This window comes from Chrysochloris asiatica, unplaced genomic scaffold (assembly GCF_000296735.1).
Source record: "Chrysochloris asiatica unplaced genomic scaffold, ChrAsi1.0 scaffold00389, whole genome shotgun sequence".
Lineage (NCBI taxonomy): Eukaryota > Metazoa > Chordata > Mammalia > Afrosoricida > Chrysochloridae > Chrysochloris > Chrysochloris asiatica.
In genome coordinates, this window is record NW_006408907.1 from 1106784 (window position 1) to 1124305 (window position 17522).

The window sequence follows — 17522 nt, forward strand, 5'->3', positions numbered from 1 at the left end:
TTAAGAAAAGTTTCCGACAACGTTGTATTCTTTCACCATACTTATTCAACCTGTATGCTGAGCAAATAATCCAAGAAGCTGGGTTATGTGAAAAAAACATGGCATCAGGATTGGAGGAAGACTCATTAACAACCTGTGATATGCAGATGATATAACCTTGCTTGCTGAAAATGAAGAGGACTTAAAGTATTTACTGATGAAGATCAAAGACCACAGCCTTCGGTATGGATTGCATGTCAATGTAAATGAAACAAAAATCCTCACTACTGGACCAATAAACAACATTCTTATCAATAGAGAAAAGATTGTGGAGTTGTCAAGGACTTCATTCTTCTTAGATCAACACTCACGGAAGCAGCAGTCAAGAAATCAAGAGACGTATTGCATTAGGCAAATCAGCTGCACAAGACCTTCTTAAAGGGTTGAAGAGCAGAGATGTCAGCTTGAAGACTAAGGTGCGCCTGACCCATGGTATTTTCAATAACCTCATATGTGAAAGCTGGACAGTGAATAAGGAAGACCGTAGAAGAATTGATGCATTTGAGGTATGGTGTTGGTTTGTTGTCAGGTGCCAACGAGTCGGAACCGACTCATAGCGACCCCATGCACAGCAGAACGAAACAATGTCCGATCCTGGGCCAACCTCACTACCGCTGCCACACCCGAGTCCATCAATGATGCCACCTGGCTGATCCATCTCATTGGGGGTCTTCCTCTTTTTCTCTGACCCTCCACCCTACCCAGCATGACATCCTTCTCCAGCGATTGTTTCCTCCGGACAATATGTCCAAAGTAGGAGAGACGAAGTTTAGCCATCCTGGCCTCCAAGGAGCACTCTGGCTGCACTTCCTCCAAAACAGATTTATTGGTTCTTTTGGCAGTCCATGGCACTTTCAGTACTCTCCTCCAACACCACAACTCAAAGGCATCAATTCTTCTACGATCCTCCTTATTCACTGTCCAGCTTTCGCATCCATATGAGGCTATTGAAAACACAATGGCCTGGGTCAGGCGCACCCTAGTCCTCAAGCTGACATCTCTACTCTTCAACACTTTAAAAAGTTCCTGTTCAGCAGATTTGCCCAGTGTTGGAGGAGAATATTAAAAGTACCATGAACTGTTAAAAGAACCAACAGATCTGTGTTGGAAGAAGTGCAGCCAGAGTACTCCTTGGAGGCCCGGATGGCCAAACTTCGTCTCTCACACTTTCTACATATTGTCAGGAGGGACCAGTTGCTGGAGACGGATATCATGTTTGGTAAGGTGGAGGGTCAGAGAAACAAAAAGGAAGACCCCCAGCGACATGGATTGGCAAAGTAGCAGCATCAATGGGCTCAAGTGTGACAACAATTGTGAGGTTGGCCCAGGATGGGCAGTGTTTCATTCTACTGTGCATAAGGTCACTGTGAGTTGGTGCCAACTCAAGGGCACCTAAAAACAACATATGAGCAGAGGTCATCAATTATAATTATATACACTATAAATTTCCAGGCATCAGTTGGGTTGTTTGGTTTTAATACTTTCATAGCGACCATGTATAGGATTTCTAAGGAGCAACTGATGGGTTTGAACTGCCAACCCTGTGGTTGGCAGTGCAGTGCTTATCCTACAGTGCCATACCAAATTATAATACTATAACCCTCAAAATCCAGTTGTTGGTCTGTTTGTGAGTTGGGTGAAGGTTTACAGAGTAGATTAGGAGTTGTACATCCGACAACTCATACACATTTTGCTTCATCTAATTGATTACAATCCCCTCAGTGATACATCACTTATCACACTTCCTCCCTACATTTCCTATTTGCACTATTACTTCTTTTCTAACCCTTCTGATCTCAACTGGTTGAATATTCTAAGATGTGCATACCTCACTAATGTTATGGTTCCACTTACCGACCTGTCTGTTGCTTGCCTGAAATTGAGCTATGGGGGTGAATTAAGTTCCAGACCTGAAGGGTGACTCAATGCCATAGTCTCAGGATTCCACAAGTCTCTACCCAAGCAGTAAACCTGGTCTCTTTTATGATTTTGAGTTTTGTTCCACATTTTCTCCTACTCTATCCAGGAACATCAAATGTGATCCGTTTCAAAGAAGTTGGTAGTAGTAGCCAGGCACCATTTAGTTCTTCTGGTCTTGGGTTCATGGAGACAACTGTTCGTGTGGGCTAACTGTTTCCAAGCATCTTCAATTTTCATCACTCTTCTTTCCTCCAAACAGGGAAAGACCAATACTTGCACCTTAAATGGCTGTTCTTTAGTCCTGGTGTGGCGCTGTGGGTTAATGCGGTGGACTGCAAAGTCGTTTAAATTGCAAGGTGAGTGGTTCATGCTCACCAGTCACTCCTTGGAAACCCTATACAGGGTAACTATGGGTCGGAATCAACTCAACGGCACTCAACAACAACAACATAGCATATAAGACCTACTCACCAAAGTAGGATGTAGAACACTGTCTTTGTGAACTATGTTATGCCAGTTGACCTTGGTGTCCCATGAGACTATAGTTCTGAGATCCCAGGCCCAGTGACCCATTCCTTCAAAGTGTTTGGTTGTGTCTAAGAAACGCTCATAACTTTATCATCTGTATGCTCCTCCACATCCTTGTATATATTTGCAGCAAAAGTAAATACCCACAGAACACATGTGCAGGCTTGTAAGTTCTCTGGTGACCATGTTGGTCTACTTGTGAGTGGAAGTGGGGAAAAGGCACTAATGGAGACATGGACTGAGTTCAATCATGTTCCATAGACTCCTGTCCACCTTGAGATGTGAGAGAGAAGAGGAAGGGCTGGTTGATGCGGAGTTTGGGGAAACCTGGGAACCCCTGAACCCATGGACACTGACCTAGCCACTGAGAAGCAGAACTGAGAGTGAAACATCCCACTGATATGAAGTGGGAGGAGGCGTGCAAGAATGCCCAAACTTGCAAATAGTACCCTTTTGACCTAGCTTGGATGGCTTGATGATAGAAACTCGACTACAGAAAGATAAAGAAATTTGATACCGTTGAAAAGCTCAGTTGGGACAGTTGCCAGGGATGGTGGATCCTGGGAATGGAGCAGTTGTCCAGGCTGCTTTCTTGGATGCTGAGCAGAATCCTGTGGCTCTTGGGTTTCTCTGAACAGAGAGCTGCCCTACAGCCCCGGACCATGGAAGAGAAAGTGCTAGAGGTTTATGATTTGATTCGAACTATCCAGGACCCAGAGAAGCCTAATACTTTAGAATAACTGGAAGTGGTAGTGAAGAGTTGTGTGGAATTCCAGGAGATCCATGAAGATGACTATTTGGTTATTATCAGGTCCACTCTTTAGTGACTCTCTTTGGACTGTGCTTAAGAGTAAAACTTCAGCGATGTTTAACATTTAAACATAAGTTGGAAATCTATATTTCTGAAGAAACCCACTCAACAGAAGATATCAACAAGCAGTTAAACAACAAAGAGCGAGTGGCAGCTGCAATAGAGAACCCCAACTTGCATGAAATTGTGGAACAGTGCGTCCTTGAACCTGATTAATAACAGCCATTGAACTGTAATTATTTGATGTATTGCTTTAAATGCTTTATAAAATGTAAAAGACTCATGTTTAATACCTAGGTGATTTGTACCTCAGAAGATTCTTTTAAAGGATTATTTCCAAGCAAGATTTAATTATAAGGTAGTACCTAGTTTGTTCAGTGGATAACATTCTCAGAATTTGTAACACTTCAGTGATCACACAGAGAAATGTTTTCTAGTTATTATGTGTAAAATGAGTTGATATGTTTCTGATGCCCATTCTGATACAACTACTTTTCATGTCAAATATCTATTGTGCCCAAATGTATCTAATTAAAACCATTATTCTGTAAAATACAAATAAACCGAGATGATTCTTGTAATGAAAAAAATAAAGAAATTTGACACAAGAAGCAAATGTAAACTGCTATAATTTGATGAACGTAATCTTTACTTATGGATGTTGTTGTTAAATGCTGGCAAGTCGGTTCCAACCCATAGCGACCCTGCACAGGGTTTCCAAGGCTGTAAATCTTTACAGGAGCAGAAAACCTCATCTTTCTCCCACTGAACTTCTGGTAGTTTCAAACTGCTGACCTTTAGGTTAGCAGCCCGATTCATAACCACTATGCTACCAGAGCTCCTTAGTTATGGATGTAGTAGCTCAAAATACCAACTGAGAGGGAAGGGGTCTTCACATCAAGGATCAAACTTCTCCCCTCAGTACAGAGGGTGGATAGGGATAAGCAGCTGAGACAATGGCTACCTAAAATAGGGTGGGGGTAGGGGCTGTAAAGGCATAAAGTGGCTGGCTTACAAGTTTTCAAGAGGGAGTTTCGTTTCAGAGTGAAAGGGAGAGGGAGGTAGAATCCCCACTAAATAGTTTTCATCTTGTCTTGATGGGTCTGGAGAAAGGAGATTCTTTTGCTTCAATAGTGAGTAATTGTTATCATGACTAATTGTGATTGTCACAACCATAAAGGTAGAAGTTGTGTAACCAAGAGGGAGGAGTAGTTAATCTTTCATTCCAGGAACAGAAGACCCTAGGACCATCAAGAGGGAAGAGCATGAGCAGAACGTGAGATCCTAACCAGAGAAGCGTGACACCAGAGACGGAGGCGCAGGTGATAGAGCAGCTGAGAACTCTAGACTCATGGAAAGAGAAAGGCTGTGTGCTGGCGGCCAGGAGGCTGGCTTGCAAAATGTGCCTTGTGATTGTTTAAATGATTATATATTCCTGCATGTTTTTGTGCACGCACACACACACACACACACACACTAAATAAATAAAGAGGGAGTAGAGGCAAATACTGTTAACCAATGGCACACAGAGGGGATTGTAATCATTGCAGTGAAACAAAATACAACTGGTTGAGTACAAAACCAATGTTCTGCCATTTTAAACTATCATTGAATTCTCAATAAAAGCTTTTAAAAAAAAAAGTACATACCCATGTACAAATATCCTCTGTCAAGCCTGTATATATTTGTTGGTATACTACAACTGTCCTTCCCATACCTGTTCAGCCTGCATGTTTATTCAATTATGTATTGCTTTCCCCTTAATTTGAGTCACACATACTTCAATTTCTTCCCAGATTTAAAACAATCTGTTGTATCTGGAATTCTTGACTTTCCTTCCATTTGGGAGTTCTTTAGCTACAATATTCCCTCTTTTGACTTTGTAATTATTGTCTTTGATACAAATTGATATCTCTGGGTCCCTGTTTTCAGTCTTGCAGGTTTGTTTTACTTGAATACTTCTATATCTGGGTTGATTTGTGGGTAGTGTTCTCCTGTATGGTAATCTCTTGTTGTTGGTTCTCTGCCCAAAGAACTCTCTTTAGTATTTCTTTTTTTTTTTTTCCCATTAGTAGTTCTTGTATGGTTGATATGTTTTGTTTTTCACAAATTTCTTAATTTATATTTACCTGGAAATGTCCTGATTTCACTATAATATTTGACAGACACTTTTTGTTGGGTATATGATTTTTGGTTGGCTTTTTTTTTTTTCTTTCAGAGTTTTATATTGTTATTCCATTGCTTTCTTGCTTGTGTGGTTTCTGCTAAGAAATCCTTTGTGGGTAACTTTTCATTTTCCCCAAGCTGCTCTTGAGGATTCTTTACTTATTTTGTTTGTTTGTTTTGGAATATTTAATTATGATGTGTCTTGGTAATTTTCTTTTGGGATCTATCATGTTTAGAGTTCATTCAACTTCTTGAATGAATATCTTGTCATCTTCCATGATGTTAGAGATATTTTCTTCAAACAATTCTTCAACAATTGTCTCTATCCTTTTTTTTTTTTTTTTTGTCTCTTCTTTTTCTGGAATTCTGATCACATGTAAGTTATTCCTCTTGATGATGTCTCACATAATCCTCAGTCTTTCTTAAGATATTTTCATTATTTTTTCTGATTTCTTCTGTGTTTTTCTTGATTTTATCTGCAGTTTTCTTGATTTTTCTATCAATCTGTTTAAGGTACCTAAATATAATTGTTTTGAATTCCTCATCAGGTAGTTCCAATGTCATTTCTTCCTCAGGAAGATCTTATGGCTCTATTTTGATCACTAGTTTGGGCCATTCTGTGTTGTTTCTTGGTGTGAACTGAAGTTGTCTATTTTTTCCTGAGACATTATGGTGGTGTATTTGTATCTAGGAGTCCTGGTGTGGCACTATGGGCTGATGTGTTGGACTGCAAAATCACTTTGAACCACAAATATAGCACAGTTGAGGGTGGGACTGTGCCATGGGCATTTCTGACCCTGTATTGTAACCTGTTGATTTTCATAATTAGCCCTCACACTGTGTAAGGTGTCTGAGTCCTGTGTGACCACTGCAGTGAATTACGGAACCTAGCTGAGTAGAAAGTACTGTGGAAGAAATGGTTGGTATCATTGTTTACAACCCCAAATACCAATAGCACGTCAGGTCCCTTTGTCTAGATACCAACTTGCATGCCTATGTCTTCTTTTACTTGGCCCTTTGTGTCTCATTGGGCTGTATAAGTATCTTCACAATTCTATCTTTTCCTGTCAACGGATGTTAGTCTTTTTCATCATGCCTCTTATCTTCATTCCTAATATCTTTAGTCTTTAGTCCACGAGAACAGCGATTATGTATGTTTAATTTGTTGCTCTAACTGCCAGCACCTAGCAAAACACTTGGCACAGAGAATTTGTTAAATAAATATTTGTTGAAGGTTTGAATAAAGCAAAGACTGGATTTCCTTTGGTTATTTTGTACTCTGGAAAATAGTCTTGACTTTATCTTATTTTTCTTTTGTTGGAATAAAGGAGATCAATTCAAGGAGGACTAGAGGAAAAACACCATAGACACCAAACTCTGCAAGAAAAAAAAATTATATATATATATGAGTGTGACTTTGTTCTAAAAAAAAAGTAAGTCGCTGAACAAGAAGATTCTTCTTAAATTATAGATAGTGACTTGAGCTTTTTGCCTGATGTTGATTATTTTTTAAAATAGGAGAATGAGTCTTTCTTCCATTTGTTACTTAATATTCAGAGAGAGAAGAACCTTGTATCATATTACTCTTTCTTGGCTTCTCAGATTTAGCCTTGATAGAGAGGACAAGTCAAACTGAATAGCCTGTGTTTATTTAAATCCTATCTATATGCCTTCTGACTCCCCAAATGACTGAGTGGGTGGAGGCATGCACATGCATTGTGCCAGTGTGTGCATAAATGCTGTCACATGTAAGGGAAGAGGCAGGGTGACTTAGGGAAAGCAAGTCACAAGTTGTCAGGACTCTAAATTGAAGTTTTGTTTTTATCAGGGCCTTAGAAAACTTGAACCATGTGAAGTCATGGCCCTTAACCATGACCTCTCCCACAGACTGAGGGGGAGAGTTCAGATGCCCATTGCAGTCAGCAGGTCAGATTGCTTCTTGCATGCTCTCTGCCTCCACTCAAGTCCACCCTTGGAGACCTCTCTGTCTTGGCTGAGCTCAAGTGCAATCTTTGAGTGTAAGATCATGCGTTCATTACCTTTCTACCCAATGCACTTCAAACTTGAAACTCCCAAGGTTTAGTGCAAAACTTAGAAGTAGCTCAAGAAATGTTTGTGCAGTTAATGAATGAATGAACAAATGTTGTTCTGGACAAAGCTTAAGCTTCTACCCCCTGCATGACTATACTTAATACTGATCCTGAAGATAGGAAAAGCAATACAACTGATGCAATAAGAAAATGTTTCTTGTTTACACTGCTGCATCTTGATCTTTGGTTGGTCTAAACACAAAGAGAGCTCTTTCAATTTAGAGAAAGGAGGTTTATAATGTGTGGGAGAGCTAAGAACAATGGGCTCAATTGATAGAGTGGAGATGCTCTCAGCTTCTGAGAGCCTGGAAACTCCATCTATAGATCCGTCCCAGAGGGCAGAGCCAAATAAGGGCAGATGGAGAACACAGCTTTCTTAGGAACTGGCTTTTGACTCCTCTGAGGCAACAATACATTTACTCTATAGCCCCCTGAATCAATTATCTAAAATATGGTGCTGTGTCCTTATTTGCCAGTGTTTAAAAATAAGTCATTTTCTTCTTTTTGTCTTAAAGTCATCTGACCAGACTTACTTACAGAATATTAATTGTGGTGAAGCAGAAAGCAGATTAAATTGAAACAACTTTTGAATAGAGCTCCATAATTGATGTCTGAATTATGTGTCTTCCCCACTCCACCCCCATCCCCGGTTAGTCTCCTTTCTCTCTAATCATGTTCCTTGCCAGATGCAACTATAGAACAAGGAATAGACAGCTAATTTCAAGTCTTTTTTTTTTTCCTTCAGGTTGGTCATTAGAGTGCTGCCAAGAGTGTTCAGGGTTGTGACAGTGCTTTAATGCTATGTCTCAGGTGTACCAGTAGGCTGGCCACCCAGGGTTTGTTGTTATTGTTAAGTACCATGGAGTCAGTTCCAACTCATAGTGACCCTGCACAGGGTTTCCGAGGCTATAAACCTTTACGGGAGCAGAATACCTCATCTTTCTCCAGTGGAACCACTGGTAGTTTCGAACTGCTAACCTTGAGGTTGGCAGCCCAACTCAGAACCACTATGCTACCAGAGCTCCTTGAGGTGTCTATGTCTCTGACTGATTTTAATTCTGCCTTCCCAAGCCTGTTTAAATTTACATTGCCCTATCTCTGCTCTGGAGTCTTGGTGTGGCACTGTGGGTTAATGTGCTGGGTTGCAAAGTCGGTTTGAACCACAAGATCGATGGTTCAAGCTTACCAGCTTCTCTTCAGAAACCCTATGTTGTTGTTGCTGTTAAATGCCATTGAGTCGGTTCCGACCCATAGCGACCCTCTAGAGGGTTTCCAAGGAGCAACTGGTGAGCTTGAACCACCAACCTTGCAGTTCAAACTGACTTTGCAGTCTAGGGCATTAACCCACAGTGCCACACCAGGACTCCCTCAGAAACCCTATAGAGGGTCACTATTGGTTGGAACTGACTTGATAGCACTTAACAACAACAACAAATCTCTGCTCTACCTACATTATACCTCTCATTCAGTGTTTTCCAGATAAAACTAAGTATTTTTCATGTATAATATACACTAAGGACTCATGATTAGAATATCCAAACAATTAAAAGAAAAGCTAACAATCACCCAATCCTAAACACACCAGGGGCTGGGACACCATTATCATATTAAGGAAGTAACCATATTTGGTTTAGAATGAACAGAATACCCTGAAACCCAAGTTCTTAGAGTAAACAAACCTTAAAACAGTCAATGAAGTGATGTCAAAAGACCTGAGTTCTAGACCAAATTCAGACATTTACTTATTGGGTTTCTTGGATAATTCACTTCTGCTTCCTAGTGTCTCTACTAGATCTATTCAGTTGCTCCACAAGAGAAATATGAGGCTTTCTTCTCCCATAAAGATTTATATCCTTGGAAACCCTATACATGGTCACTTTGAGTAGGAGCCGACTCCATGGCATATCACCATCACCACCATTTACTGTTTCAGAAAAGAAGATCCCTGGTAGTACAGTGGTTAAAGCACTAACCAAAAGTTCAGCACTTAAAATCTACCACCTGCTTTGTAGGAGAAAGGTATAGCAGTTTACTCCTGTAAAGATTTATTTACAGTCTCCGAGTCCCTAACAAGTAGCTCTATTCTTTCCTATAGGATCCCTGAGTCCGAATTGACTTGACAGCAGTGGGTATTTCAGAAAATTGTTGCTAGAATAACTTTGATGATGGGGAAAAAATAAAGAATAAGTCTCAATAAAAGCTATCATTATTAGGGTTTCTAATGTGGGGTCAAACGAACTCTGGTGGTGTAGTGGGATAGATATTGGGCTGCTAACCACAAGGTTAGCAGTTTGAATCTGCCAACCCCTCCATAGGAGCAAGATGAGACATTCTGCTTCTATAAAGATTTATAGCCTCGACAGGAGTCAGAACTGACTCGGCAGCATACAGCAGCAATAATAATGTGGAGTCAAAGAAACCCTGGTGGAGCAGCGGTTAAGTACTTGACTGCTAACTGACCCATCGTTAAAACCCATCGTTCAAACCCACAGTCGAAAGATGTAGCAATCTGCTTCTGTAAAACTTTACAACCTTAAAAATCCTATGAGGCAGTTCTAGCCTGTCCTGAAGGGTCACTATGAGTCAGAATCAACTCCATGGCAAGAAATTTGGTTTTTATTGTTTTGGTTTTTGTGGAGACAAAGAGAACAAGTCATTCAAAGGACATGGTGTTTGAGAACATTCTTAATTTTATTTTCTTTAATTTTATAAAATACATTTTGTAAGACAGGCTTCTAAAAGTTTATATTTACGTGTGTTAAAATTGAAATTCTTTATCAGAAATGAAGGAAACACTTTCAGTTGATTAACTCTCTGTATCTGTATATGTGTGTATGTATACATGTAAAGTTTTCAAGGAATGGTTGGTTATTTGTTAAGTTATTAAATCAAAACAAAACACAAGGCATGAATTACTTCACTTTCCTTGATCTTGATTGGTTTCTTACAGAATCTTTTCTTTCTCCTCCCTCTATGCAGCCTGGAAGCCTATCTTGTATATGGGTCTGAAAAAAAATGCCAAGTGTCTTTTTGCAAAGATCTTCGATCCCCTTAAATATTGATGAAACCACTTTAGGGAATAAAAAAAAAAACAACTTTTTATAACAAAAGAGTGACAGTCATACCCTTAAAATATTTCCTTAGATAAAGACTACTCAGACTTTTTAAAATCTAAAGTTTGAAACAGGAAAAAAAGACTGAAATCTGGAAGCTATTCAGGTTTCAAACTCTTTCTGCCTGTCCTTTTCCATGGAAGCTTACCAGTTATAAATAGCTGGTGGCTGGTGTATTCTGTATGTAATCTATACCAAGAGAAAATAACCTTTGTGTTAAACCTGACTCTTTAACACACAAGATAAAATTACTAAATCAAATCATCTTCAGCTAGCTAGAATGGCCAAATAGGTTATTCAAATTGTGGCTCACCAAATCTATTTCTGCGGAGGACAGAATTAGTTGTAGAAAATTCCAATAGATGTATAGAACTAGTCAATTTCAAATATCTTTCATGATGCTTAATGTCCAATTTTCATTTTTTTTTAAGAATCCTAACCAAAGACTCTTTCTCCAGACCTTTCTGGTACAACTGCAAACGTGTTGTAAGTGACAAACAAATTAGGAAATGTGAAATGTACACCATTCTGAAACAAATCAGATCTGCAAATCACCTACAATGACAGAATTGATAATACCCCATGAAAAGAGCACCATTGTGAAGATTTAACAGAGGCCAAAGTACACACTAGTTAACTGGAAAAACAAATGCCATACTATCCAAAGAGTTATCTATCCTGTGTCTACCAGAGGGCCCTCTTGGATTACACTGTTAGCCACCAGCAACTGTTGCTCCTTAGACCAGTCTTTTCCATGTAAGCTAGTTTCCATCTATTTTCAGCTCCTTGGAAACCACAAGGTTGTCATGGTAGCTGTTATAAAGGAAAAGGGAGTGAGAAGATACTGACAACAACCTCATTTTCTTCTCTTAACAAGCTGTAAGGCCAGGTGCCCCCTTTGTCTACACAGATACTATGCTCTCTTATGCTATAAGTAAGGTTGACTGAGTTAGGGCTTAAATAGTCTATCACCATCAGGGATCAGTGCTCTCTTTCTGTGAGTGAAAGATCCTTGCTTTGATTCCCTTCTCCCAGCTGTAATAGGCGGATTTGGGCAAATGCTCTTAGTGTTTTGCTGGCATTCTTTTTTCTTCCATCCTTCAGTAGTAACAGGGAGACAGGAGCGAGTTCTCTGTTTTGTACATCAAGAAGGAATAAATTTGGCCCCTCTAAATGGCAAGTGGACCAAGTAATTTCCTTCTCTCTACGTGAGCATCTTCCTCTCCACTTAGTTTTCCATCAGTGGAAGTGCCCTGTGAGAAGAAAGTATTGCCTGGTTCTCAGGAGATGCTTGAAAATTCAATTAAAGCCTCCATTTCTGTGTGACTTGCAGTTGGGGAGTCATCTTCTTAGGCATTTCCCATTTCCAGCAGGAACCAGCTGTGAAGCAAAATGACTAAAAGAGGTACAGAAGAGGGGAGAGTCCATAGAGAGACATTAATCATCGCAAGCCTCTCCTTTCTTGTTACACTCGTCAAGTAAGAAGAGGGCCAGTCAGTGGCAAAGGCAATGAGTTAAGATGGGAGACGCAGCAGTGTAGGCTGTGTGGTTAGAGCCTCGCTGTTAGAGAAAGGGACGTTTCTATAGGAGATCAGAACTTGGTGCCTCGGCCCATGAGTTTGAGGACAGCAAAGTTGTAAGTGGCGGCAATCATGAAGGTGAGCTGTCGGGAAGAGAAGAGAGAATATCAGTGAGCATAGAAAAGGGAGATCTTTCTTGCCTCTTCAAATCCTTTTGAGAACAAGAAAGGGACTTCCCAGGCTTTCTCTCCATATACATGACTGAAAGTCTTCTCTGAAACATTGCCTTCCAGTGCTCAGGCCCAGAATATCAACAAGGATCTATTTCACACATGCTTAGTTTGCACTGTGGTTTCCTCAGGGAAGTAGACAATACATGCCCACATGTCTGAGTGATCTGGAGTCAATGGATGCTCATTGCAGACCCACACTGTGCAGCCCAGCCCTCTTCTGCATGATATAGCAGTTTATTTTTACAAGGTAAGAAGCAACACAGTTTTATATAAAAGCCCAGGCAGTAGGGACCAGGAGTTCTACAAGCTAATCTTTGTCCTGTCATAAATTAATTGAATGATTTCAGAAAAGCTGACTTAGGTTTTTAATCTGCACAATGCATGTACTACATTGACACTGTGCTGTAACATCGGTAGGATCTAGGACGTATGATCACTTTATAGGTAATAACAATTCAAATAATGTTAGGAAGTCCTTCCAGTATTTTCATGAGAGTAACTAAATCCCTTGGAGAGAGACTAAGATAGATCCATATTTGCAGTATATGGAATTCCAAACTATAGCTAATCATGTTTAGTGATGTTTCACTATTCCTGTCTGATCTGACCAGGATGTGTTAAGAATTAACTGTAATTTATGACTACAAAGCACTTGGCAGCATTACATGTTCTGCAAATGCTAAATGTTCAGTTCATAGCTATGAATCTATCACCACCTCTTTTTTCACACCGTTTTTCTTGTCCCTGTCTAATTTCTGACTTTAGAACTCAAACTCCACAGAGAACTACACCATTGCTATACTTTTTGCTAACCATCTCCTTGCAATAGCTTCTCTCCAGCATCCAAAAGTTGGAAGGAGTCTATCTTCTGGCCCTTCAAGCATAGCTGCACCCAAGCTATCTCAGGACCATTTATTTGCCAAAGACATTCAAAGGCAACTCACCAGGGAAACCAGTGTGGCTGCAGCCCCAACAAATGCAGCAATAAACAGGTGGAAAGTCATTTGGAACTGCAAGAAAATGCAAGAAGGAAAACTGTTTCTCACAACACCAAAGAAATGCTCTGCTATAGATCATGAATGGAGTTTTCTAAACATGTTGATATTTTTCCTGTGTGTCAACGCTGGATCCTTAATTAAACTGTTACTTCTCTGAGTGTATGCATCTTATTCTTCAGTGTATATCATATCACCAACACAGAGCACTCATAAAATAGTGTAACCTTATAATCCTTACAGTCTTCTCCAGGGTCCCATTTTGCTTTCAAGAAACAGTTTACTACCTTCCTCCACAGGATTTACTTTTATCACCCTGTCTCATCAAGACCGAACTTTCCTTTTTCAAAAAAAATTTTAATCTCTCATTAGAGATTAAGCAATTCCAAAATGGAAAAACTGTTTTCTAAAACCTATGAATGTCTCTGTGCACAGCCTACTTATTTGAAAAGTTTATTTTGTTTTGTATTATTTACTTGTTTTAGCTAAAAGAATGAAAATTTTCATTTGGGGAATTTTGCCATTAAACTATTTTTGCTTAAAGCTACCAATTTCTTTTTTAAGGGGGGAAGTTTTAGAATGAAAGTCTTTCTATGAAGCTCTAGGAAAAGTAGATATTTTAGCATCTTTGTTCATTGGCTCAGGCATATTCTGCCAATATTTTATAGAAGGCAATCTGGTACAAAAAAAATCCAGCAAAGCGATACTCTGATCCTTAAAATTCAATGACATGGGTAGGAATTTGTCCTGATGTGGCGCTATGGGTTAACGCACTGTACTGCGAAGTCCATTTGAACCGCAAAGTTGGCAGTTCAAGCTCACCAGTTGCTCCTCAGACACCCTATACAGAGTTACTATGAGCCAGAACCCACTGGATGGCACTTAACAACAATAACAACAAACCATTCTATTGTAAAATAACTCAAATAGCCCACTGACCTCAGCTGTTTTGCAGATGGACAGAAGGTTGGAGCCACACACCTTGCCAGGAAAAGCATTCCATGGGAGAACACCTAAGCAAGACACACATTTACCAGGGTAAATTTGATGGCGTCATGGGGCCACATAGAGACTTTCTTCCAGAGCCTTGCTTCCATCTCTAATCATCCTGGCTGAAAAGTTGGATCTTACCAATAATCAAGATCCTATTCTCTTATTGGAAAGTTGTTTCATCTTGTATTTGTTATTGAAATGTGCTGCTTCTGAATTGGGAACAGAAGTCGACTAAAGTTGTTCAGCCAAGAAAACTCTCACCACTATCAAGAAGTTCCCTTAAGAAGGATCACTGGAGAAGGATCACCAAACTAAGACCCAGGCACCTCTAGTCTTATCTTTTTCCCATAGCCACCACCCTATACATCCCAGAAAAGAACTAAACATATAATGCCCCCATAAGACATAGAGGAACCAAGTCACCCATGCCCTAACTCACCATACATTCTAGCATCAGCACAGAGACTGCCTATGCTGGCAGAAGTCTTGCTGGGAGAGGCAATAGATTGGCAGGTAGTCCAGGTGTTGAAGTAAATGTACACAGGCACAGCAGAGCAGGCAAATACCAGAAGCCATACAACAGTCAGGGCATAGGTGATGCCCACAAACTAAAATGATTGACATGAGGTGATTAGCAATCAGAACCAGTCTGCAAATGTTGAAACACAAATTGGGAGATCCTGGAGTGGCATGTGCCAGACACAAAACCAGATTCCAGGGATCTCCACCAACTGAAATTAGTGAACAGAGTATGGCTGGCAAGCATTCTTGGCAGTATCAACTAGAGAACTGGCCCCAAGTGTGACAGAGGGTGGGGGGAGCAGGTAGGGGTTGGAGTGAGATGGATCCCTGGGTTAGAGAGGCTTCAGGGGACTTTCTGGGCAGATAAGGTGTAAAGAAAACAAAACAGATCTTGAAAGAAAGTCGTGCCATTTCATGCTTTAGGCTAAACTTAGAGAAAATATTCCCTGCCATAGGACTCCTGGTCCCTAGTCATTGAACAAAGCCAATTGGAGATTAAAATTTAAGATCCAAAAACCTTTCTAAGCCAACATCTGGCCACAAAATGAAAGTTATCACCATAACCTATACATGTTCAGTTCCCCACCCCCACCCCCACCCCCAAGGATCTTTAACTCTAGAGATTGAAAACCAGTGTGTCTTGCTAGAAGTATTAATAGCCCTTGGATGAAATCGAATATGCAGATTTAATCTAGTTCCCTCTGGGACCTCCAACAGTGTAAGACCTCAGAGTATTGTAAATTCAGTTATTCAATTTACATTAAATCAGGCCTAAATCTCAATCCCATGAATAGCATTTTGGACTCCTGTGCAGTCAGGTCCACTCTTGTGGTCCTTGCTAGGAGGAGAGTAAGAACATACCAACAGATGGCTTAGAAATGGTCTAATTGTGAAAAGCATATCACAAAACTCTTGCTTTTCATTTTGAGACAGAATTTTCTAGGGAATGCTTGAAAGGTGAGGCTAAGCCAGCTGGGCACCACGTTCTTCCTGACCTTCTCGTTCGGCTGTAGCCATCACTTCTTCACTCAAAAGCCAGGCCCCTAGAGAGGACCCAGCCTTGGGTGAGAGCGAGACCACAGACTCACGCCCATTTATCCCCCACCCCTTGTTATTGCCACAAAATCCTGAGGATGATCACCTTGTCGGGATGTCCTAGCCATTTTCCCAAACAATGACACACCCGCTCCAAAGAATGAGCTTGATGTTGGCCTCTGGAACCCCTCCCCTTCTGGCCCCCTGTTACCGTTGCACTCAGGCCCTTGCCGCAGATGGTAGTCTTGTAGTCGCCAAAGATCTGCCTGACTGCGCCGGTGGTGTAGAAGCCCTCAGCCAGCAGGAGGGCCCCATAAAGGAAGAAGAAAGAGGCAGTTCCATAGATGACATACTGGAAGGCATGGATCCTGCATTAATAGATCGACAAACACAAAAATTTTCAAGTGAGGTGGGCACCTTAACAAGACAGGGATCCTTTGGAAGAATCTCTAGGATTCCTTCCTCCATACTTCCAACTTATCTTTACTGAAGTAAAGGAAGACAGGGAGTATGTGGTCAGAAGCACATGGTCCTTCCCCCACACCAGGCTTACTCTGTGACCTGAAGAACCAATGTCCTACTCTCCTTGCCTGACCCTGCAGAGATGTTACCTCAGTGGTAAGAAGAGATAGACAAAAAGCATAATTTGCCGTAGTAACAGGAGAGACTTTTACTGGGCTTGGGCAGAGTCAAGCAGTATCAAATCAAGTGTAGCGATCCCACTCTGTCCAGTCATTGTGCCTCCCAGAATTCTTCATATCTACCAACGTAGAGGCACCAACTCAATATTAATCATACTTAGCACAAGTTAGATGGAAACGTGTGAGAAAACAGGGAGGAGTTGGAGAGTGAGTGGGCTGCCTAGCAGGTAGAGTCCCCCTTTCTAAATCTGGCCCTACCCCCTCCTTTAGGGAGTCAGATATGGAAGAAGTGAGAAGATGCAGAATCCTATCTGCTGTACACTCATCCCCTACTAGTCACAAGGATACTGATGAATTCTGTATTCCCAAGAAGGAGAGAGGGAAGAAGAGGTGGGTTTGTGTGGGAGAACAGATACTTACACATTGATGAGATACTCATAATCCTGGTAATTTTTGGAGAAGTAGGTCTCAATTAGCTTTTCTGTGCCAGTGAGTGCTTCATGTCCACAGCCACAGAACAGGGCCACCCCAAAGAAACACAATCCAGTGGCAACCAGGGAAGCAAAGGGGGCTCCTACCAGACATCTTGCACAGCACTCTAACAAGCCTGGGGAAGAAAGAGGAAACAGTCATGGAGGTACAATAGGTACAGGCAGTCATGCCACAGTCTAGAGGGTTAGGCTTTTGGAATCTGAGATTAACCCAGAATCCTTATTTTATTCTATTCTTTAATTTCCAGAATTGTTTCATATACATATATATGTGTGTGTGTGTGTGTGTGTGTGCTGTTGTTGTTGTTAAGTGCTGTCGAGTAATTTCTGACCCAGAGTGACCCTGTATAGGGTTTCCGAGGAGCAGCTGGTGAGTTTGAACTGCCAACCTTGCAGTTCAAACGGCTTTGCAGTCTGGCACATTA

At 40.8% G+C, this 17522-nt stretch overlaps 1 protein-coding gene and 1 pseudogene across 2 annotated transcripts in view; one reads left to right on the plus strand and one right to left on the minus strand.

Moving 5' to 3' along the window:
- Positions 1–3053: 3053 nt before the first annotated feature.
- On the plus strand, positions 3054–3514 carry LOC102834804 (annotated as a pseudogene).
- Positions 3515–10227: 6713 nt separating this feature from the next.
- PLP1 (proteolipid protein 1) overlaps positions 10228–17522 on the minus strand; it is a 16136-nt gene continuing 8841 nt past the window's right edge. The window contains exons 3-8 of one of the 2 annotated variants that reach the window (XM_006876525.1): positions 17027–17213; positions 16072–16333; positions 14848–15016; positions 14355–14428; positions 13365–13430; positions 10228–12330 (exon numbers count right to left, since the gene is read on the minus strand). In XM_006876525.1, coding sequence (XP_006876587.1) covers positions 12259–12330; positions 13365–13430; positions 14355–14428; positions 14848–15016; positions 16072–16333; positions 17027–17213 — 830 coding nt within the window. In that variant the 3' untranslated portion in view covers positions 10228–12258. The remainder of the gene's footprint in view (positions 12331–13364; positions 13431–14354; positions 14429–14847; positions 15017–16071; positions 16334–17026; positions 17214–17522) is intronic. The other variant, XM_006876526.1, reaches the window with a different exon arrangement.